A 25,374-nucleotide genomic window follows, 5' to 3' on the forward strand; every position below is an offset into this window, starting at 1 on the left:
CAGCATTAACCCCCTAATGATCATCTGCAGACAAAGGTCATATTATCATGAAGCAAGGTAGCTAAGAAATCCACAATGTGCAAATTTACTGCACTCAATGTGACGTCTTCCAGAAACACAGCATATGCCCATATAGTTTTGTGAGCATGTCTGGAGTCACTGCAGCCACTGAAAGCAATTTAAAATCAGTTGATTCCTTTTGATATATCTTGTAAATACCAAATACTAGTACTCTACATACTAATAAAGTACTAAATATAATTTTATAATCATAATTATATATAATATTTGTAATTAATCCCACTGAAATCGAGTTTGGCTCTTTCTTTCTTCCTTTGAGGATAACAAAATTTATACATTTGTGGCCTGAATATGTTTATAGTCTACCTTCATTGTCCCACAAGATACATTTTAAATTACAGTAGATGTGAAATATGCACAATTTGAGTGACTTGAGGACAGTCCTTGGTTAAAACATGGCACCCATTCTGTTAAAATTATATAAGGTTTCCCCATGTATTGCATTTCCTTTAGGCAAGTTTACTGCCACCCCATCTGCTCACAGACACAGTCTAGGGACAAATGGCCTCCCTGTGGCACCCTTGATAAGATAAGGTCGGAGTTCCCTTTGTGAATGTAACTTTGAAACCAAATGATCAGAATCCTTAATATGACCAAAAATGTATCACGTTCAATGATAAGATTTCTATAACAGAAGTGGATTCTCACTCTTAATTGTGTCCACAAAGTGCATTTTTAGTTTCACTAGATCTATTAGATTTACTAAGGTCGCTAACTTTTTACAGGAGGTTTGGCTGAAGTGAGTGCACATCTAAGTGAAACAGAGCTCCTTGTCAGCAGTAATGAAAGTGAATATGAAGAAAGTGGTTTGATATGAAGTCACCTTCTCCTCCTTCTGGTTTAGTGAGTCAGGAGATGAGGTCACCTCACCAATGAAAACATTTGCATACGCCACTATTACTGTCATTTCCTTGACCTGTTTGAAATAACACAACTCTTTAAACAGCACAAAAAGATCACTTGTTAGCTGTTGGCTATTCCGCTCCATAATCAGCATTTTCATGCTTTTCTGTTTTCTAGTCTCACTTTTGCCAAGGTTCAGTGTGTGTGTGTGTGTGTGTGTGTGTGTGTGTGTTACTGTCCCTTCAGTCACTCTCTGACAAACCTGTTTGCTGCAAGCTGTTTTCTGACCACCACACCCAATTTGTTTTCATATAAATATTTTATTAGTATCAGTAACATGTCGGAAGGATTATTTCCCATCCATTCTTTATTTGGGTAACATATCAGAAAAAGAACTGATAAGCAATAGAAATAGAAAACGAGACGTTATAAAAATAAGAGGATATAATTGCATGTGTGTGAGTGCTTTTCTGAGGAAGAGTAAATCTTGGAGTACAAAAACTAATCCCAGTCATTGTTTCTAGAAAGGATTTTGCCCCAGTTTATAATCCGAGTCACTGAGCCGTTTATACTCTGGAGAAGGAGCAGGATACAGGCAATATGCCCTTCAACATCCTAGAACCAGAATATCAGTTTGCTTTGTCATCGTCTCATCATTTCTTGTCTCCATCAAAAAAAAATTGGAGTTCACTTGTGGAAGTTTGATGCTTTGCTTTTTTTTTGGAAAATGGTGAGTCAGTAATCCTCCATCAAAACTCCAAAAGGTCGTGGACAAAATATGCTCCGTTAGACCTTTTCACTGTTACTTTGATGGCAGGTGTTAAAGGAGTCACAGGCAGAAGGTGCTTGTCCTTGCTTTCCATTACATCATCATCCTCAAGGTGTCCTCCACTCCTACATCTGTCTGCTGCTCTTCACCTGATGCCTGTTGCAAGAAAGGAACATGAACATAGCTTCTTTTATTAGCATAAAGCATTAGCTTTATCTTCGACTGAATAACAACACACACACACACACACACACACAAAGGACTGTTTTCTGCACCACCGCTGGACATCTAAATTGCAATTTTTTTTCCCTTTTTGGCTTATCATGAAATAGAAAGTAATTGCATTAACACAATGAGCTGCCAAGGTCTGAAATGGACAAAGCATTACATAATTATATTGCTTTAAGTTCAGCTGATGTAAGCACGACCTGCAGGAAGTCAGCAAGTTCAACAGAAGTCACACATGATGACAGGATGGTTAAACTCCAAGAACCTTTGTGCACTACAACAATGTTTTTTTAACCCCTGTTTACGTCGAGTAGGAAAGATTTTAATAATATAGAATGGGGGTCTTTGAAACATATGTTTGTGTGTGTGCACACATGTATGTGTGTGTGTGTGTGTGTGTGTGTGAGAGTGGATGGGTTAGTGTGTGTGAAGGGAAATGCTGCCCTGAGGGAGAATTAACTCAGGCAGGAAAAACACTGTAAATGCCTCAGATGTTATCAGTTCTGAGAGGAGCCGTAACATGTGAAGTGAGCCAGCCTAAACCCCCACGCCCACGCCCATGCACAAACACATGCACGCACACAAAGATACGCAGCTATATGCTCACCATTGTCTGTGTCTGAGTTTGGGCTGATATGGCGTTTGTTGGTGCACATGCACTCTAAGTGATCCTCCACTCTCACCTGCACCTCCCTCAGCTTTGGCCGCCTTCGCACGTACTCCACCTTCGCCACCTGAGGGGAGAGAAAGTGAGACAGAGAGAAAACTTTATTGAGGAGTGAATTAAAGCATGTTTGTTAATGCTCTTTAGCATAGGCAAACCCCGCTAACTAGCTCACTGCATGAATTCGTACAGTCAATCCTACTGCCAGCTTTGAAAAATAAAAAGAATACAGAAATTACATAAGTTCTGTGTAGCTATCTTGAGTGGTAGTTGTGTGCCTTTACCCAAAGTTCCCTTGCACTAAAACACATTCTAAGGCATGTTCTGCTTTTCTGTTGAGTGCGTTGGGTTAGAATGAGTTTTTCTAGTCAAAGTTAGCATCAACAATGCGAACTTGCACCTTGCACCAGATGCACCTTGCTAGCCAAACTAGCTGTCTAGTGCTAGTGCTAGGTAATAACTTAATCAAATTTATAAGCTGAGTAGATTAAGTTTTTAAAGAATAGGAAACACAATGAACTGACTACTGGAGAACATATCTGACATCAAAGTTTAGTCTCAGTTTTTTGTAAATTAGCATAGCTATTGCCATCCAGTGGATTTTTAAGATCACATTTATAAGGTTTTTGTTTAAAACTAGTCTGCCAGAAATATTCAATAGAAAACATGACAAAGAGTTTCTCAAACAGCTAATGGAGGTGGTCATTAGCTACAGCTGAGAATCTCCCAGTGTCAGGGCCTCAAGTTGGGTTTTTTAAATGTTTTTTTCTACATGTTAGGATTTGAAAATTTAATTCTTATGTTTTGACTTTTCTGGTGTATAAATAGTATTCTGCTCCACATTTGTCAAATCACCTGTGGTGATCTGCTACATTTCTGGTTTAGCTACCTAGCATTTTGGTCTCCCTAGTGCCCAGTTTATCTGGCCTGTTTTGGACTAGTGATGGTAAATTTGATTCTTTTTACTGAATCAAGTTTTAAAGAGTCACTCACCAAAGTGAATCGGGTTTTTTGAGTCATTTGAGTCACAGAGTCAGTTGACCAGATAGTGCAAAAAATGTACATTTTCACTCAAACTTAATTTGTTTCTCTTTTCACGTATATCCTACTTCTAAGATGAGTGACTGAAAAAGAAAAACAACTATTTTTATGGAGCAAAAAAAATTTCTAAAGGGAACATTTATTTTATTTCATTTTATTTTTTATTTTATTAGTATTTTCCTCAAACGTGTCAAATATATATTTTCTCATCTAAATGTCCACTGAGCTCTGAGCCAGGGGGCGGTAATGCACCTTAACATTGGTCGCCAACCAAGAAGAAGAAGAAGCTGTGAGCCAGGAGGGAGGGGGTGAGTGAGTGGTCGTGTTCAAATTCATGGGCTGCATCCTCCTGAGGCCGCATTTGTAGACCGATTACGTCACAGCGACGAGCCGAAGGCTGTCCAAATTCGTAGACTCCTCCGAATGCAGCCGACAAATGCGTCCTCCTTTTCCCTGAATTTGAAGGATGGGTCAGGTAGGTCCTTCGTGGCCTACCATGTCCCAGAATTCATAGCGCGGCCCAGCCAAACTCCAGTTTCCAACAATGGCGGCCGCTACTAAGTTTTAAAATTACTCATACTAATCTTTCTGGGTCACAAAATAAACTTTTAACATATTTTGTGTAAACATCAAATATTTGCTCGGTTTATCAAGATATCGCATATTTGCAAAAGTGCTTCGACGTTTTCGGAGACGTCTGCTACCCACCAGCTCGATAGCTAGCCAGGAACTCGAGGGTCACTGAAGCCGCCGAGACCGGCTCAACTCCTGGCACATCATTTTCAGATCACCGCGGACTTTCACCACTCGGGTTAAACGTAATATATAAGTCACTTAGACAACCTAAAAATGTTATTGTTGGGCTTTTTTCAGTGTTTTGTTTGTTCATGAGTAAATCGGTTTGGCTGAGATTAAAGTTATTAGATTCGATGAGATAAAATAAAACTTTATTAATCCCCCGGGTGGGTTCCTCCTTGGTTTTTACACAGCTGACTAAACGTCAAACAGAAACTGATTAAACAGAAGTATGAGATGCTCGAGAATTTACGCCAGTGTCCTGTTATATTTTAGATAGCAAGGAGCAGACGGCTGAGTTTATTAAACTCCACCGAGACAGCGGTGACGCTAATCAGAAGGCTAGACCGTCCAATTTCCCCAGCCGTTTTCTTCCGGCCTACACGACCTTCTGAGGAACCGGCCCACATAGACCGCAAAGGTCCTCAGGAGGATGCAGCCCATGAATTTGGACACGACCAGTGAGTGATTCGTTCGCGCTATGATTCAGCACAGGAAGGGAGGGGGTGAGTGAGTCCTGAGTGATTCGCTTACACTACAATTCAGCGCAGGAAGGGAGGGGGTGAGTGAGTCCTGAGTGATTCGCTTACGCTACAATTCAGCGCAGGAAGGGAGGGAGTGAGTGAGTCCTGAGTGATTCGCTTACGCTATGGCTGTATCCCAATTCAGGGTCTGCAGCCTTAAAGGACGCATTTTAAGGCCAATTACGTCACACCAAGGCTGTCCCAATTCAAAGGCTGCTCGAAATGCGGCCCTCAAATGCATCCTTCATTTCTCTGAATTCTAAGGATGTGGCAGTTTAGACTTCGTGGCCCAACATATCCCAGAATGCATAGCGCGGCAGTGGGTGTGGATAATTTTGCCGGAAAAAAACGGCGGATGAGGGGCGCCCGAAGAGTAAACTTTAAGTAAGTACTGAATATTATGTCACGTATTTATGTGCAAATGTTTAATAACGAAGAACATTAAAACATTACTGTTGGCCACATGTCGGCAAAGTTATGTGACATTAGTGACGTTTGTACTAACTTGGTTTTAAAGCCTTTACTTTAAAATATATGCCGTTCAATAGCTGACCTTAATCTTACAGAGAATGATCAAAGCTCATGTAGAAACAAACAAACAAATGAACAAAAGATTTTCTCCTTCATTTCTGTCAAACAAAGCTGTATGAAACGTTTCTAGTTGTTAGTATCATGGTTGCTAGGCAACCTGGGCAGCGCGACAGAGGCTAGACCGTCCCATTTCACAAGCCTCGCACTTCCGGCCTTAGCGGTCTTTGAGTACGCGGCCCTTGTGGACCGTTAAGGCTGCGTACTTTAAGGCTGCAGACCCTGAATTGGGATACAGCCCATGATTCATCACAGGAAGGGAGGGGGTGAGTAGCTAAAATGTGCTGTTAGCATGTTAGCAGAGTGATGCTACTGTGAACCAAGGAGCTATTGTCTTGATGTGAGCTTCTACTCAGGGTTTTTTCTTCCAGTTCAGAGCAGAATTTTTTTTGTTAAGAAACTGGCTGTTGTTCCCCCCCCCACACAATTTTAATTATCAGCTAGATATATTTCTACTAATGAAATTAGTTTGCTAACAGCAACAGGGATGAGTCAGTGAGTCAGTTGGGCTTGTGAATCATGATTCACGAGTCAGTAAAGTGATTCTCGAGTATTGAACGATTCGTTCATGATTCGCGCATCACTATTTTGGACAAGTGTGGATGTTTGTATCTCCTTTTTGGTACAATATTTGACTAGACCGCCATCATTAAAATTTCACTTTTTATTGTAAACTTATCTCCTGTTTCCTCCACTTTCTGTCCTCTTTACCTCAACAATCTAGCATAGTTTTGTTCATTAAATTGATGTAGACTGTATTATTTGAAGCTATTGTAAATTTCTTCATATACTAAACTTCTCCAAAATCAAATCATGATCAAATTTATGTTTGCAACAATATAGGTTTGTTGATCCCAAAAACTACCTAACGATAGTGCTATTTAAGTTAGAACAAGACAGGTTATGTATGATACAGGTGCTACAGATAAAATGCTTTCTTGTACTTGTGCAATCACACAGGTGTATGTGATCTAATTTGGAAGAATGAATGGAACACTGATAGGGGGTTTGATTTCACTTACACTAAGTGAGGCATATGTTGTTTTGTGTCACACTTGACATCAACACTAGAGCCCCGAGCCTAGCTACTCACGTACAATGGGTCTTTCTAGTTCATGAACAAATACACACCCAACATACTTTAATCTTACATAAACAATAAAAGAACCACAGAAGCACAGTACATGCGTAATGCTAACATCCTTGTTAGCAAGCCAAGTCTGTACTTTGCCAGGTCAAATTGCACAACCATCTCTGCTTCAAGTCTTAACAGACTCTGAAATAGCAGAGCTAAGACTTCGAAAAAACAAAAACCCACAAGGAGGTTCAGCTGAGGTGAGCAGCTGTGCAGCTAAACAGCACATATGACATTGACTAGACCTTGACAATATGCTAGAAGGGGTGAGCCATCACTTCAAATAGTCGAGGTCTGCTATAATTGTTATATATATGATTAGTTAGATTAGATTAGATCAACTATTAAATTAATAGTTCTTTCCTGCAGACTTACACTACAGTTGCTGCTGTAGTTCTAGTAAGAAAAATCGATGTTTTTGTAGGTAACTTGGCAGTTGTTATGCATTCATTCAGTCTACTGATGTAGTTCTTCCAAATCTGTGAACGTTAGCTAGGTGACAAAGCAGAGTTTTCAAGTGGAAACTTTACATGGCAGTGAGTGATCTCACAATGATGATATCCATCTTTTATATACAGTCTATTCTCAAAAAACAAGTAAACATCATTTCAGGACAGCAGCTTTTAAAAGGGCATTACAGATTGACTTCCAGCCTGCTGTAGTCTTCATATATATATATCAGTACTGAGGCTCTTTCTTTGTTTTCTCACATATGGACACCCCCCCTAAACCTTCACCCTGCCATCTTCCCTTTAGCTTTAAGTGAGTGCAGTTGCAGTCGTGACCGTTTACCCTCTAAGCACTGAATCTCGGCACATGCGAGTGACTTTATTTTTGATTTCCTCTGTCAGCAGACAAAGGATGAGCCCTTTCATCTCAGATTGGGTTTCAGCGGGCCAAAGCACAGAGTATCAAACCGCCCTCCCCTCCTGTTTTATTCACGTTTTCCCTCTTGACCTCTGGCAGCACACTCTTACACGTCTTTCCCTCTCACCCCAGATTATCAGTCAAACATCAACCAATCAACCTGTGAAATTAATATTTCATGTTCATATTATTAAAGTAACTATTAACATCAACATCATCAGCACAGTTTAAAAGTACAATAAATGCACTTCCTGTGTGCCAAACACACACACAGACACACACTCCTTGGATCAGCTCCCACTTGGACTCTTGTGACTGTGAACCAGTTGGGGTTTACTGAGTCTTATTTCCAGCTCTGGATGAGATCAAAGGGAAGCTATTATGTTCATGTGCTACCTCACTGCCAGATTTTCAGTCACTGGCACATACACGAACGCACACACACACCCACACACACACACACACACACACACACACACAATGTTTAAGCTGGGGAGAGTAATTGTTTTTGGCAGGTGTAGAGTGTATACCTCCAGTAAGTGGCTGCGTATTTACACGTTCTGTGCCATTATTCGTTTTCTACACTTTCCGGGTCAGTGCCAGTAAAAGACAAGGAACAGAAGCCTTTTGCTAAATGTTTACACAGAATATATCCCTTAAACTAATTTGAACCACTTCTATTGTCACAGGATATCCCTGCGGAAGAAAACTCTTGTCTCTGGCTACTGTACGTGTCAGACACCAAACAATAATGGATTGCATTTATATAGCGCTTTTCAGGACCCTCAAAGCACTTTACAATACCATTATTCATTCACTCTCACACACTGGTTAAGTCAAGCTACAGTTGTAGCCACAGCTGCCCTGGGGCAGACTGACAGAGGCGAGGCTGCTATATCGCACCATCGGCCCCTCTGGCCATTACCAGTAGGTGAAGTGTGCCCAAGGACACAACAACCGAGACTGTCTGAGCCGGGGCTCGAACCAGCAACCTTCCAATTACAAGACGAACACCCAACTCTTGAGCCACGATCGCCCCCGAACAGCAGTCTTAGTCCTCTGTGACTTTATCCTCTTCCTCATAATGAAAGTTGAAGGTGACATATAAGAAGATGCACTGAGACAGACAAGTGCACTAGAGAAATGTAATAATAGGTTTTTGAAATTCATGACATCCTTGTGAAAGAAATGAAATAAAAATTGTGCCAAAGTGCATGAAAAACAAACTTTGTGCGAGTGCCAAAGCTCTTGGCCACAATTTTGCACTTCATATGCAGTTAGTCTCTATTAAGGGACTCTAATTTAAACAAAGAAAAACAACAGATAAATGGCAGATTACTTAGACATGATAAAAAGACTGTTTCTACTAAATACAACAAAGCCTTTTCCGGATGCTTCTTCCTAACTTTAACTCGTCAGTTTCACATCTTATGGGAAGTCTCTCAGTTGCCTGGCTTCAATAGGAAATGGTTTATGACAAACTTGGAAATACAAAATTTGTGGTATTTGGTAATGGCTCTTCCACTCCGGGGTGTACCCGGCTCCAGCCTGGCCTGGCTCCAGCTCCATAAACATATCTACAGTTCAGAAAATGTTAAATAACACTATGGTTACACACAGTTTTGGTTTATGGCAATTATATTCATTTTCTTTGATTCTTAAGAAAAAGTTTAAAGTGATGGCAATGAGTAAAGATTAAAATGAAATTGATTTATTAATGAATTAATGATGGATATCAAAAATTGAAGCAGTGCAAGTGTGCACGTACAGTGTTGATATAAAGTCTTATTCTTTCCTTTGACCGAATTATGTCTTTGACAGCACAAAGTTATTAGTTATATTTGTTTTATATGTGAATGTATGCATGTCTTTTCATTACCTAACAGGTTTCTGTTGGAAGGAATGTTTGAAGCAGAAAGAAACAATTACAAAGCTAACCCTATATGCCGGGGTCTAGCTGTGCTCATCAGTGCAGTGTAGTGTCGACCTGTGCTACCTGGTAACCCCCAAGACTCCCTATATGCAAAGCTTTACCTCTTCCAAATGTGGTGTGAAAACAAAGCTTCTTTTGAACACAAAAGAGTCTGAAACAGACACACAGGTGGTCACATGTATAGAGAGAAGCAACAGAAAGCTACCTTAACAGTGCGGTAGTGTTTGCGAGCCGCCTGGCACCTCATGTTGCTGGTGTTGCAGCAGCCGGTGCAGCGTTTCACCTCGACACAGGGAGGCCAGATGATGAAGTTGGCCGATGTGGGATCCACCTGGCTCCTGGGAATTTCATAAATTGCTGTCCGAACTTTGCACACTGCTGGCAAGGCCTCTTCTACCACTGCAGGTGAACAAACATGGCTGATCAAACCTGCATCAATGGTTCACTTTTTATACAATTACTAATATTTCCTATTAACGTTATATAATATAGAATTTTTGGAAACTACAAAAGAATAGTTAGATAACCAGTGGACCTGAGGCTCAAGCTGACTACATGTGTGTGTGTGTTTCTCACCAGTGCTCCTCCTGTGTCTGGTATGTGTGTGTGCTCTCTTTAGGTCGGGGAAGTTGTGAGAGAAGTCCTTGTGGTAGCTGTGTTTGGTCTCCTCGATCACCTCATTCTCTGAACAGAGACAAAATAACACAAGCATACTGAGACAATACACACTCTAAATGTTAACAACAAAGATCCTTGTGTCAAAAACACAGACACATACTAACGCACTATTGTGGATAACATGCATGCATAAAGTTCATTTTCTGAGAAGCACAAATATTCTCTTGGGTGATATTGGATATTTTTTATTTTGCTCATTTCCAGCTCCACATTTCCATCCTTGGACACTACTGGACTAACATTGCATGATTCAGAATTAAAAATAATACCTATTTATTGTAATCTTGGGCCATGATGCATCACTTCAGTTGATCCTGGTTCTTTGGACATCAGAAGTTGTCCCTTAAGTTTCATGAAATCTTATGCACCACATTGTTGGCCGAGCCAAAATAGAAAATATTTGTAATTTATCCTCATGGGACCATGAATCTCCTTATCAAGATAACTTGACAGCTGACTGACCAAAATACAAAAGAAGGAAAAGTGGTGGCATGTTTACATGCTACAGCAAGCTGCTCATTACAGATATCTTTATCAAGTGTCTCCTGATCAGAGAAGCAGTTTAACCAGGTTATTCTAACTGAGTTATGATGTCAGTGGGCTACTGAGTTCTCTGCATGTACACGAGCCCCAAATGAAACTGTTTCAGTGCCTATTCCAGGTACATTTGAATGTAATCCACACACAGACAAGATTTTGTTAAGTTGGAAATGACATCACATTGCAAGCAAACTTGAACTTTCTAAGTAGCTTCTTTGTGAATTTTGAGAATTATTTGCTGTTATGTGACTTTAATGCACTTTTTTTTGCTTCTATTACTGGTAAATGGCCTGTATTTATATAGCGCTTTACTAGTCCCTAAGGACCCCAAAGCGCTTTACACATCCAGTCATCCACCCATTCACACACTGGTGATGGCAAGCTACATTGTAGCCACAGCCACCCTGGGGTGCACTGACAAAGGCCAGGCCCTCTGACCACCACCAGTAGGCAACGGGTGAAGTGTCTTGCCCAAGGACACAACAACCGAGACTGTCCAAGCCGGGGCTCAAACCGGCAACCTTCCGATTACAAGGCAAACTCCCAACTCTTGAGCCACGATCGCCCCGTGGTACTGGTTAGATGTACAGTGGAGAAAGCAATTATTTGATTCCCTGCTGAATTTTTATGTTTGCTCACTTACAAAGAAATTTGATAGTAGACAGAATATCAACTAAAAATCCAGAAAAATAATTACATTAAACTTGTAAACTGAGGCGTTGATGAAAGATGTAACCAGAATCTGATTGGATGAACAGAAATGCTTTGTATGAGCCAAAGAACACCATCCCCACATCAAGCACAAAGGTGGAAATGTTATGTTTTGGGCAGCGCATTGAGAGGCCAAAAGACAGGAAAAACCTTGGACTACAACCTTCTTCCGTCAGCCAGAACACTGAAGATGAAGATGGGTCATCGATGGGTCTTCTGGCATGACAATGACCCAAAATATACCACAGAGGCAAGAAAGGAGTGGATAAAGAAGAAACACATTAATGTGTGGAATGGCCTAGCCCACAGGTGTCGAACTCCAGGTCTCAAGGGCCGGTGTCCTGCAGGTTTTAGATGTATCCTCGATCCAACACAACTGATTTAAAAGGCTAAATGACCTCCTCACCATGTCTTGAAGTTCTCCAGCGGCCTGGCAAAGAGCTAATCATTTGATTCAGGTGTGTTGACCCAGGGTGATATCTAAAACCTGCAGGACACCGGCTCTCGAGGCCTGGAATTCAACACCCCTGGGCCCTAGCCAGTCTCCAGACCTCAGATCAATAGGAAATCTGTGGAGGAAGCTGAAACCTTGAGTTACCAAGCACCAGTCACGAATGTTTTCATGAAGAGGAGGGACCCAGAGTTATTCCTACAAACACAGAAACATCTTCTATCTACATTTAATCTTGGAAACTCTGCCACTCATTGACACTTGGCCATAAATTGTATTTGTCAGTTCAGTTTGGTTTGGTGGTAGTAATGTGTGGTAGTGAGCTTAGTTTAATCTTTTATTTATTTATTTTTCTGTGCAAGGTTTTGGCAGGTTGTGACAATACTACACCTGAGATTAGACAAACATCCAGTTTACGGAAACTTTCCTAAAGTGGATAATATTCTTTAGTTAATAACTGATGATTTATGGCATAAAGATTTATATTAGCCAATCTTGCCCTCAAGGCTTAGTTTTAAATCTTAGCTTTGTGTGTGTATGCCTTCTAGAGATGTGTCCACAGTTTTCGCAGATTCTTCAAGCCATTCAGTACTTCCAAACCACAGGATACCCACAGACATGTTTAAAGCCAATAAATTCTGTGCAAAGATTGTGTGTGCAGTGTGGATTTGTGTAGATTTGTGTGTCTGTGTGGGTGGAAAAAGGGAGCAAGGTTCCAGGAAATCAGAGTAAATGATGTCTAGGCAGGACTCTTTTAATTTGATCCTGAATACCAAGCCTGATGCTCCTTTTGGTCACCGTGTAGATGTCTGCGTGCGCTCCTCATTCTTGAGGCCATATGTGCATGCAAACAGTCACACACACACACACACACACGCCTGCCTACATACACAATGTGCTTCTAAAACACAACAAAGTCCACCTTCGACATTTCCCTCTCTCTCTCTCTCATTCTCTCTCTCTCTCTTTCTGAGCCCGTGTGTCTCCCTCTCTCGCCCTGACATGCAGGAATTTGAGCATGAATTATACATAGCAACACAGCAGCCTTCCAGCGAGCCCTCCTCTCAAACCAATAATGGGCAGCATGACAACAGTATAATGAAGTGAGCCACTTGACCCCCACCGAGCCGGGGAGCCGTCACCCTCGACATTTGCATCTCAATGATGCCAGGATTAATGGTGGCACCACTCAGCACTGCAGACAGAAAAAAATAAAAAAAGTTCACGCAGCAAAAAAAAAAAAAGTTTATTTGGCTGAAATGTGGATGAGTGGATGCAATAAAGTGTGTTTTATGCCACAGTTATTTCCTCCTGTCTCACCTCACTGATTCAATCTGCTCAGATTTATTACCTGCATAATAAACACAGACATCAGTGTTTATTGAAGGCAAACACCGGTGCTTTTTTTTTTTTCTTCAAAAGTTGGAGACTGTTTATGATTGAACTGCACACAAAGCCTTCTTTTTTGTGATCTCAGCTACACAGTCAGCTGCTAGCAGAGCATAAAAGATACAGATGATTTTTTAAGAAAAACAAAAGTTGCTTCTGGTCTTTCTGAGAAACATCCAGTGGTGAGATGAGAAGACAAAGAATTTTGAACCAGATGCAACTAATTCCTCAAGTCAGAGTCTTTCAAGGCACTGACAGGGAGGGAAGCAGCCGTGACTATCACATTTAAGCTCCCTGTGCCTGATGTTTATCTGTTACTCAGTCAAGTTAAGGCCTGCTTGGATCTTTGTATGACTAAAGGTACATCATTTTTCAATGACATGCTAAAATAAGACAAACATGTGCATTGCTCCTAATTTCAGAAGTAGATTAAAGATAGATTAAAAAAATCACAAGTGTTGATCTGGTGCAAAGAAATGTGAGTTTCTACAGTAACTTCCTGTGACTTTTCAAATTTCATTAAAAAAATTGTAGCCTACTATTTAGCTTTAAATGCTACAGAGGTTTGGCCCCAAGTTATGTCTGCTGCCACTTGGTGCATGAAACCCTGACACTGATCACAAGCACAAACGTGATGTAGCCTTGTGCAGTGCTCTTAGAGTTAAAAATTACTTCCCTGAGGAGATTAAAATTGCATACTTGGCATTATGTTTCACATCACTTTAAAAAACACGTCTGATCTTATCTGCACCATGTTTATTTATTTCTTCATATATTTTATTAAAAATCTGTCACAGGCATCACATGAACAGATTTTTCTATGAATAACCTCATTTTTCTGTAAGGATCATTAATCCATCTTGTGGCTGTGGGAGACTTGTATTATAATGAAGTGCTTTACCTACGGAGTCTATCTCTAGCAGCCGCTGGAGGTCGCTGATGCTGCGGATCTCGCTGCGAGAGAGCCGCTCCAGAAGCTCCTGAGGGAGAGGAGACTCCTGTGGGAATAAAGGGGGTGGGTTTATTGGGGGTGGGAACACAATACTGCCATAGTTGGTGCGTAAATCACGATCACGCAAACGTTACTTATCTGCAGCTGGCTTTCAAGCTGACTCGGTGGCGGGTTTTCAAAAAGTATCAAACAGGTAACTGTGCGTAAGATTAATGCTCGTGCGTAATTACGCAAATAAACTAGATTTCATCTGTTGTATTCAGTACGTTAACCTTCAGGACTGAGTCTCTGTGAGTTCTATTACTTGTTTACAAGCTAAATAGCTGCGAGTAAAAATCTCACAACATGCAGCAGAAAAGATTAAACACAGAGTGTTTTGATTCAGCTCACCTGAGCAACGGTGCGTAACACGCAGAGGTAGCCGGCAAGGATGTGGTAGACTGCGGCTCTCATCTCCTCTCAGATCCAATGCATAGGCACCAGAATAGGTCGAAAATCCACCGAAGGAGCCGGGCTGTCGCTCCCTGCTCTCATCATCCCTCGGGAGGACAGAATACCTCCTCAGTTTTAATGAAAGAGCTGTGAAATCCCGAATGAAATTAAAAGGATGGAAGCAAACTTCTGCTTGTTCTGCACGCGGTGTAAGTCACTGCCAAAGAGATTTAAGGGATTATTTTTTAAGTGACCGCGAAAAATGAGAGTCCAAGTTTTAAAAAGATAAAACAAAATAAAAAAGTACAAATCTTAGGATCCCACCGATATTCGTCCACAGGTCCGAAGTTTAAAGCAAATCACACAATCAGACTTGACATCAAGTGTATGTCCAGTTGCTTTTCATTTTGGTCTAGACAGAACAGGTGCCGATGGAAGCATTAGGCATTTTTTGCATTCACATATCCAGGAATATCCATCATTTTGTCCTCAGTATGAGCCTTTCAAAAATCACCCATTTGTGCCCTCTGCAGCGTTTGAGCGTGTTGGCACTTCAGGTTTGTAAATTTTCAAAACTCACAAACCGAGGGCAGGTCTGTCTGGAAAACGCAAAAGAACCAAAAGCCTTTATCTCTGCTCTGAGGAGTTTGATGGCAGCTCCCAGCGGTCCTGTGATCTCCGGGGTGAATGAAGCTGGGATGCTTTCAGTCACAGGATATAGCTGTGCGCGCCCGCGCGACTGCGACCGCGCTTTGCATAAAAGGCTACCGAGCACTGCAGCAGCAGCAGCAATAAACTACATCACGGAACAGCCTCAGTCTGAGCTGCTTAAGTTGATCACGCTTGTATTGGACACTTTGCTAAAAAGAACTCGGGAACTATTGTTACAATACCTGACCTTTAGTTTGAATTTGATGATTTATGATCATCACATATTCAGACCAATGCATTAGAAGTTCCCTCAAGATAAAGTTAAAGGTCCTGTTTGGACTATTTTATACTGACATGCCAGAATAGTAAGGACAGAAAATGATAAACTGATATATGATAAAGTTATCCACATCACCAAGAACTGAGCAGCCCATTGGTCAATAGCTGTTTTCATGGAGATTAATTCCTAGACTACCTAAAGGAATACCAAGTGGACCCCCCCCCCCAGGTGACGGTGACATTGTGCCCTAAAACTAAGATTTTTATTAGTGCTTTGTTCATGTAACAAAAGTTCACAGCAATAGTGACCTCAAAGAAACTTTATAGATACAAACCAAATGATCCAATCTTTCCCTCTATGAGCAAACACTCAGCAACAGTGGGCAGGAAGTAGGGAGAGCGGAGAAACAGGAAAAAAGCACAAATCACAGGAGACAGAAAACATTAAAGTTAATAACATGCAGTAGGTGGGGTGAGAGAGGTTCTCACCCCAGCAGCCTGAGCCTGTAGCAGCATAATGCTGGCAGAGGGTGACCTGATCCAAGTTTTTACAAATGCACAAATTAATTTTTATGTGAGCTACGTAATGCAAATGTCTGACGCCCCTTTAACCTACCAGATCCCTAACACAAGGTGAATGTCATTTCAGACAGCACTGATGTTCAAAGAGCACAGAACTGAACTTTTAGCAAGAGCATGTTGTGTGTGTTGTCTGCTGCTTGCGTTCTCCAGGCAGCACCTTTACTGTATTTCCAGTGGTCAGAAGGCTTCGGAAGTGGACTACTTCCTGCTGTGCGATACATGTAAGAAAGGACGAGAGAGGGTTCTTACCTCTACAATTATAACCAGAATCTGGTTCCACAAGAGAGGAACCTGAAAGCTAAAGGCTCTACTGCCCTTCTACATTTTTAAAGAATAGTTGACACACCAGAAAGTCTGATCTACAAATAAAATGGAACCTACAAAAAGTTCAATGTGATTAACAATATAAAGCAAACTTTAAAGCATCTGTCAAAGGCTGCCTTAAAGGTCAGTCTCCAAAATGTACACTATCCTGTGGTTGGTTATGTTTAGTTGGTTGTAATGTTAACACGTTTTCTGTGATTTAGCAAATGAACATTAAATGACATTCAGTGAAAAGGGAGGCAGTAAAAACACAGCAAGCATTTTTGTGGGTCAGTGACAGAAGTTTTTGAGGGAATGTAAAAAAAATACATTTTTTCCCCTAGAGCTAAAGCTTCATGAAGCAGTGCTGGAATCTGGAAATCCAGCCTTAAGCATTCCAACATGCACATACACATTTATGATCCTTACACATAACATTTAAAGTTAGAAGGCTGAAAGAAAGTAACTATGTTCCTGTGAGGCAAAGAACAGAGAGCAAAACAGAGGAAAGACAGGACAGGACAAGGGAAGAAACAAGGAGAAGAGATTAAAAGTCTTCAAAAGAAAAGGGAAGAAAGCACAGATATGGTGGTGATATCAAGATGAAGCTTATTTGGATGAAAGAAGTCAAAGCAGGGTCAGTTGGCACCTGTGTGTGTGTGTGTGTATGTCTAGAAAATCCAGCCTGTGTTGGACCAAACTTCCCCCCAATTAAAGCCTATTTAGGCTGACAGAGGCTAATACCCTAACACAAAAAAATCCACCTCGTTCCTTGCATCTTCTGTGAAAGGGTTTAGTGTAACCAACAGGCAGACAAATGAAGACAAAGAACCGGAATGATGGAGGGGAAATGGGTCAGAACCGATTCTGATCTTGAATGGCCTCACTGGTACCATGACACTGTCACTTCCTCCTGGCATACAGCTTCTTCTCTGAACTCCCTGATGCATCCCACTTGCTCTTTTTTTCTTCCCTCCATCTTATCCAATGTTGTCTGTCTTTGTGCCAGCAGCACTCTGTGCCATCAAAGACTCTTTGAAAACGTACTGGTCACATTTTCTTGGAACATGAGAGCTTTCTTGAAGGCCCAGAACATTAAAAAGAAAAACAAAATGCCCAATGATATTAATCTGCATGTCTGATTTTACACATTTGATGACAAAGAGACGGCATCAAATAGGTTAGTCTGTATCATTCACAACAACTCTCAGAGGGTTAGTCTTTCTCTGTACTCCCCCTGGCGTTTTGCCTTTATTGCACATCATTTAATCCAATAAAAAGAACTGCTGAAGGGGGAACTGGTTTGCTAAGCAAGCTTGATTGCTTAGTCGGGACAATATAAAGCAGACTCCTGCCATTTTACTGCCTACAAAACATTCCTTTTGTGTGGAGCAGTCAATACTCCAACAGATTAGGGTTAAATGAACTGGTGCACAAAGCTGACAAATTTCTGCACTTCAAAAGCACTGATCCAGAGAGCAAGATTAGAACACTTAAGACAGCTTGCTATTACTTAACATATAATTGTGGGGATTTAGCTCATCCCTTCAATTGGATCCACTGACTCATATTAAATCACTTTATAGTCAGCAGTAAGTGGAATTTTTCTGCAGACAAGCTCAAAGTTAAACTATGCAAAGTAGTGCAAAGCAGATGACTTCTATTTCAAGGCAGTCAACATCAGCAGTGCATTAAGTTCATAGAGGCTTGTTTGCAAAACCCAAAAAACTGAGCTGCCCTTCTTTTGGCTAATGTTAGACAATGTTCACGCATTCAAATTCAAGTCTATCTTGTTTTGTTCCAGGGTTGATCTGGTTAGCTGGCAATGTTAAAATTTCTTTATCAGCAGAGCTAACTGTCTTCAAACTATGTGCAGCTGGATGAACATATCTTGCTTTTTAATATTATCCCTGGTGAAATCATATCATTCTTAAAATATAACATCTCCGGCTAATATGATGAGACGGATCTATGTATAGTATCAAACAGCATTTATTTCATTGACCAGTACATCAGTAAATTTTTGTCATGTACAAGTCCACTGTCATCATTATTCGGTGTACATTATATACACTGGTCTCCAAGTTGTTGTACAGACACATAACATACAGTAATGTTCAGGGCTGTCAGACAATGGTAAAAGAAGGTGAAAAGCTGGGTGGACATCAAAAATATGACTGGTTGGCAAGGGATTGCTTGCTGATGCTAGGTGAATTTAGTGAAATTTACTTGCCATTAATTGTAAGGAAGATGATGACTCATTTGAAAACACTCACCAATTACTCGCAAAGCAGTAGTGATACTGCGAAGAGTACAATGCAAAGGGGAAGCAGTAGCTGCTCGCCTAAAAGTTGTTTCTTAGTTTGTTGATTTCAACAGTAAGGCACAGATTTTATTTCAAATGAGAACCTTCCCTGTTTCTGTTCTAATATTGCACTTTAGTAAAAAGGGTCAGTACTACTCTGTAGAGAGTTAGCGTTTGTGTTTGCACACAAAGAGGTTTTTGGTGAAGCACCATTTTTGAAACCACTTTCACCCAACAACTGCCAACAACCTCTAAGACCTATATTCACCAGCCAGTAGGGTAATACAGATTTTCCCTAGCACCAAGGAATTGCTGACTGATTGTAACCCAATTTCATGGCAAAGCATGTAATAGACATACCAGTCCACTGTGTCCAGTTCAAACTTTGCCTTTTCAAAGCATGACATGGACACGTATGCAGAAGTTGCAGTACCAGCAGGGGAAGCCGTGATACCGGATTGGCTAACTGGTCTCGAGGTCTGTGTGTGATGATCCTTAATTTCTGCATCTTAAAGTCTTTCCTCCATAAAGACAACATTTGACAACCTCCCCTGGACCCTTAATGATCAATCATGACATCTCAGTATATCAATAAAGACTATCAGAGTAGTTCGTCAGGTTTTCCAAGGGTAGCTAAATAGGCAGCTGATGCACACCCAGTCATTTTGTTCAATGAGCAGGCCTAAAACATGACAACATCTCAGTCCAGAAAAGGCTTTGAATGGGTAAAGAGTTAAACACAGGACAAATAACATGCCACTTATCATGTTTGTTCAATTTTGGGAATTTCTGAGGGCAGCAACAATTTCCACAACTATATATGGCATATGAGAATCAGCATTGTGAGATGAGAAAAAAAGTGAATCTTGGTGAAATCACACATTAAATGTTATTGGCTGGTGTGAAAATGTCTCCTTTATGAACTCCAGTGTGTTGCTTTATAATCTTGACTCTTTTTTGATTATATCTATTTTTGTTAATTGTTATATATTGTATTCTAACTAGGAGATTTTTTTCTTTGCAGTCTCTTCTCCTTCTTCTTTCCTCCTCTCCTTCTTTTTCTCCCACATAAATCTGTTCTGTCTTTCTCCCACATAACTTTCCAAGATATAAAGTTTATTTATACGAACCCAGGGGAAAAGTTAGTTGTATCATGTTTTTTTCCTTCTTTTCATTTTCCTTTTCATTTTTTTACAGTTCCCAGACATGTCACCATGTTTAGTGTCTGCGTTCAATGGCACTTCAGCAAGGTTTGCTTTACTCAGCTCCACTGCCCAAACTGTTGTTTTCTAGAATATGGGAATGCCACCAGTGGGACCAGAGTAAAATGAAAACAGAAGGATTAAATGTTGGAGATAATGAGCAGCAAGCCAAAAAAAAGTGTTTAAGAGACACAGAGACCGTTACAGTTAATCCAGCAGGGGATAAAAAGTTTTATGAGCAGGGCGGGTTTAAGGGTTATCCCCAACTTTATTCACAAAACCAAACACATGGTGGAAAAAAAAAACCTTTACGCACATTTTCCCTTCCAATCTCTCTTCAGGCCAGGCGACATTAGTTATTATGAGCTCTTTCAAAAGAAAAGAAAAATAAAAAAGGTCAGAATGGATTGCGCTGTTAAACCCAGAGCAAGTCCACTTTTGGATATGTGCCAAAACCTATTGTGTTATGCAGGAATATTTGGTCCCAAGCCAGCTAGAGAGACTTATCCAGGATTACAATCTCATACATGCAGGCATTCACCTATATGTAACGTCACCTCATTACCACCACCACCCTTTCCACTCGCCTGTTGATCTCAGGCCACAAGGCTCTGACAGAATGCTTTATTTAGGCCTATTTGGGAAACTGAAAACACAGGGCCCTTGTGCTGTGTGAAGTCAGAGTCATGAAGACAGAAAGCCAGCTTAACTGGAAGGGGTATACAGTAAGTGCTGGACCTCCCACCCATCAGAAACAGACGTACTGACTGAAGCTGAAAGCACTCAGAGTGCACACCACGAAAAATGCTGCAAACATTGTTGTTCCTTAAAATATATGGGACGTTTTGTAACTGGACAATGTAACTGGATATGTCTTCCTTTGATATAACTGAGGAACATTTCTACTACGGGACAGACATGTTGCTACTTTCTTATCAGAGCCCCGGGACAAAACACCGCTGATTCTGAGCGAGTACCTCTTGTACTGTTGTTGCAATCTGTATTCTCTGTCTGCATGTTCAGATGATAAAGACAAAAAAAAGCTGCTTGTTCAGATAAGGAAATCAAAGCAATGAGGCAAAAACACAGCTAGGAGATGCTATAGCGATGATCCCCAGCATGTACAGGATTAACTTTGTTACTTTGTTAAAAAGTGCCTTTCTCTTAACTTCAGGCACTCACACATAGAAGTAATGGAAATGTTTTCCACGACTCAGACAAAGGTAAGGAAAAGTAAGAAACAAAAGATCTGGCACTGCTCACAAAGGTGGGGCACATCTTGAGGTTTGGAGCTTATGACCGTAATTGCATTTGGCTTCACTGCCAAATGGTAATTCACTCTACAACCAGCTCACAAAAGCTAATTAATGGTCTAAACACGAGTGGCACTTTTTATGAAAATGGTGCATGCAGGGAGTTTGGTTGGAGAAACAACCAGCCAAAGAAGAACTGCAACCACAGAAGCTTTTAGCACAATCAGCAGCAAACACATGGAAAGACATGTAGTAGTGATAAACCCCATTTATGTCTCTCAGTGTGTAGTCAGTGCTGTGGGTTACTTAAATGGTATGTAAAGTTTGTATGTATGTACTGGTATGTAAGGTTTTTGTCAAAGCTATGATGCTGCTCATTCACATTAGTGAGAGGGCGTCTGGTAATCCCAATTTATTATTTTCCAACATGCAGCTGTTGTGAAGGAACTCATTCTCCTCCAAACCAAATTTGGCTTCCAAAACAAGAAAAATCAGTGAGGGGAAAAAGGGGAAAAAAATGCAGTCCCAACAGGATGCATGTTTGCTGAAAATATTGTAGGAGCTCGTACAGCGAGGCACTGATACCAAAGGATACCTTGTATGTGCAGGTGGGATTTCACACACAAGTATTATATTGCACTCTAAGATTAGCATGTATTGAATTCTGAGTTACATTTGTATGTACAATCAAAATAGTCTATTTATGATCTTATTGCTACACTTCTTGTGTTTTGCTTAAAGAAAACTGAAAAAAAAAAACAGAACAAAAACAATTCAGCTGTTTCTTCAGTGATTACTGTGTGAGCATGCAAATTCTGCATGACTCAGAGGATCAGCGAAGATTTTATGATGCTCTGTCTGAGCCTTCTGACCCTCACCCTCCTGTGGTGGATATTAGACTCAAGGCAAATTTTAATTTCACATAATTTCACAATGATCTTTGCATCACTTTATCAATTTCTCGTCGATTATTACATTGCCATTCCTGCAAAATGTTCCAAAAAAGATCCTGTGCAAAATATACTCGTTCACTGATGTATTGACCAATTGTTGCTATTAGTGTGTCGGCCTTGTTGTCTGACCTGGTTAATGCAAAATGTGATCGATGGTGGCCAATATTTATGTGTTGTGTCAAATCAGTTTTTGTGCTGGCTAAATGTTTAGAGATAGTGAGATGAAACGTTACAAAACTATCAGAAAGCATCATGATGGCAATTTAAAGGGTACAAAGGGAAAAATGCATAACAGGATAAACTCCTTGAGATGAGCTCAGGATTTCATAAGTACTGTAGCCATAGGAGATTTTGAATATAAACATAATGCAGTGATTTGAAAATCATGTAAATTTTAAAAAATAGTCCAAAGTGAACATATCAAATTCATAAACTGTTTTCATATTTTTTTAAAAAACAATTTAGAGGGAATTACACTGTGCGTCATGCCACGTGTGCCAGTGCACTTCTGTAGCGTCACAGGTGCTGGCTTTTGAGATGTGCGATGATAACAATGTAACTGTTATCTGATGACTCTGATCTTTAGTCTGTAGGAGGAGGGGGGCTGTGGAAGTTAGGATTTCCAAAATGAATTTCAAAGGAGAGTCCAGGTAAGGAATCGTCGCCCTCATTGTAAGAAGAGCTGGGCTCCTATCGATGATCCTGCCGTTTTCAACACTTTTCAAGTTGTCCAAGGCCACATCAGCTCAGATTGTCAGTACCACTTTGTGGTGGTATGACGTCCTCTTGAACTGTTTTGCTGCCACAGCTCATCTGCTCAGCCACTGTGAGTTCTTCTGCTACCTAAAAATGAATATCAAGTTGGGATTTTGACAAGGTGAAGGCAGGGGAACCACAAATGGGGGGCCTAGGGTCCACTGGCCACTCCACAAAATTTAAATTAGGATCTATTAATAAGAAAATAAGATCTATTGTATACTGCAGAGGCACAAGCGCAAAGTAGTGAGTGGGACTTTCACTGAGAGACCAAAAAATAACTGAGATGCTAAAGATTGCATGGGCGTAGACAAGAAGATTACCTTAGACATGAACTGGTCCAGTTAAAGATCAGGTAAAGTTCAATTAAAAGGCTCTTTGATTGAGTCTCGGATTTTAATCACACCTCATATATTAGTGATAACGTGATAACATAGAGCATGTGTCATCTTTTCAGAACACACTATACACAGTATTTATTCTGTTAGCATTACATATAAATTCTTGCCTCTGTACATCACTACTGTTGATTTTAAATCAAACAATAAAGATGGCAAATCACTCAGAATAATAACAATTACAACAATCCTGACATGTGTACCCTTTAAGGATAAAGAGGACAAACAATCTGAAAGAGAAATAAGGGACAAAACTAATGATTAGTTTTAACATATGTTATAATTCAACCCATTTAGAACTTTTTTCCCTAATGTGTCCTGATACAGACTATCTGCCACATCCAGCCAGCTGCAGAGGGTTCACACCTCTTCCCTTTTCCTCTTCCTCCAATTCTATCACCTCTCATAATAATGTCGGCCAATTGATTTATGTATGTAAGGTGATGATCAACACAACTGTAATTGGCACAGCTGGTTTAGAGTGACCAAAAAAAGAAAGAAAAAGAAAACGAGAAGCGCTTCATTTGGATTGACAGGCTTATCCCAGCTGACAGCTGGTAGGGAAGCTATGAGTCCACAATGTGAAAACAGACTCCGCTGGACGGTCTGACCAGTGGAACATTTGATTCAGATGATTGTGTGTCCTCGATTGTTCATCGTCTCAGTTGGGAGGCTTTAATCTCCTCTACGGAAATAATTGGGAGGCAGTGAGGGAGTTAATTGTGTTTTCCACTGATGAATCATCAGGAAGTATTGCCCCCCCACCCCCCGTGCGCGCACACACACAAACATACACATACACAGTCAGGCCGGCATTCATGCACACACACAGACCACACACATACTGTACACTTGCACTTTGTGTGTTCACATACACCGTTCCAGAGTAAGACAAACTGTAAACAACACACATTAAAAAAAGACACGAGCACATGAGCCTCTCTCTTTTTTATCATTCTCATTTTCAGCCTCTCTCACCCTCTCTGATACTTTATTTCACCCATTTCAAAAGATTAAGAAACCAATTAGTAAAGCTCTCACAGCAGCTATTACCACGCTGGGAACTGGGGAGAGAAGAAATCCCCGTCTCTCCTCTTCCAAAAGAAGGATTTCTCTCTCATTGTCGCCAGGTTGGGAGCGAAGGATGTGGGGTGTATTTGGAGTGCTGCTGATGTGGTAATTTTGGCTCGGAAACAATGCTACGCTGTGTAAAGAAGGGGTTTTGGAGGGAAGTAGCAGAGCTGGTGTTTTTTGCGGTGTGTGTGTGCTTTTGTGCTCACATGTGATACACACACTCAAATTAAGGTGACATCATGGCATCGCTCCGAAGGTCACACTAGGTTCCAGATGAAGGAGGAAACATCGAATTAACTCAGAATCAGGACGTGGACACAGACGCTTTGTAATAAGCAGCAAGAATAGACATAGTGGGAACAGACTGGGAACAGACTGGGAACAGAAGGGTTTTCCTATGTGAGTGTTGTTGGAAAACAAATAAAGGGAAAATGATTTAAGGAGTAAAAAGTTGGTCAAAATTATGAAAAAATAAGCTTCTCAAAGCAGCTGTAACATTTCCTTCCCTGTGGTGTCAAATAACCTTTTTTTTTTTATCAAAGCTGCTGAGGTGTCAGAGTGACACATCAGGTTTCTTTAGGTTCTTAAAAAAAGACACATACAGGATACCCTTCTGTAGCCTTCTGACTCTGTGCATGGTGTGGAGAGGATTTTCAGAATGGGCAGTAGGTTTCTTGTTTTGACTGCTCTGACTTTTATAATGTTATTGTGTTAGTGCAGAAAGCAGTTTGGCTGCAGTGCATCATCATGATTTGATTACTGGCCCATCCAAAAATTTCCTGCACGCTGAAATTATGTAAAGAATTTCATTGCCATAACTCTGCATTTCAGGACTGTGGAGTTCACAATCTATTCAGATTTTCAACATTTTCTCACCTAACATGACAATAAAATTTAAATAAAAGTAGGCTGACTATCTTTAATTATTATGATTGTAATTGCATTATTTGTAGATCTACATGCATGCCCCTACACGAACACTGCAATGCATTGCTTA

The 25,374-nt window shown here is 40.6% G+C and overlaps 1 protein-coding gene across 2 annotated transcripts; it reads right to left on the reverse strand.

Annotated features, from left to right (window-relative positions):
- Positions 1–1,224: 1,224 nt before the first annotated feature.
- LOC120714780 (platelet-derived growth factor subunit A-like) lies at positions 1,225–15,350 on the reverse strand. Of its 2 annotated transcripts, XM_040001258.1 has the most exons (6): positions 14,580–15,334; positions 14,139–14,235; positions 10,045–10,152; positions 9,674–9,867; positions 2,529–2,655; positions 1,225–1,849 (listed from the first exon to the last, which is right to left on the reverse strand). In XM_040001258.1, exons 1-6 carry the CDS (start codon positions 14,640–14,642, stop codon positions 1,839–1,841), a joined length of 600 nt encoding a protein of 199 aa, XP_039857192.1. In that variant the 5' UTR covers positions 14,643–15,334; the 3' UTR covers positions 1,225–1,838. The 2 variants fall into 2 exon arrangements, with proteins under 2 accessions (XP_039857192.1, XP_039857276.1); XM_040001342.1 differs by lacking the exons at positions 1,225–1,849; positions 2,529–2,655 and adding an exon at positions 8,483–9,112 and having other exon boundaries at positions 14,580–15,350.
- Positions 15,351–25,374: the final 10,024 nt, after the last annotated feature.

The sequence above is a fragment of the Simochromis diagramma genome, unplaced genomic scaffold (genome assembly GCF_900408965.1).
Source record: "Simochromis diagramma unplaced genomic scaffold, fSimDia1.1 OVJJ01000798.1, whole genome shotgun sequence".
Taxonomy (NCBI): domain Eukaryota; kingdom Metazoa; phylum Chordata; class Actinopteri; order Cichliformes; family Cichlidae; genus Simochromis; species Simochromis diagramma.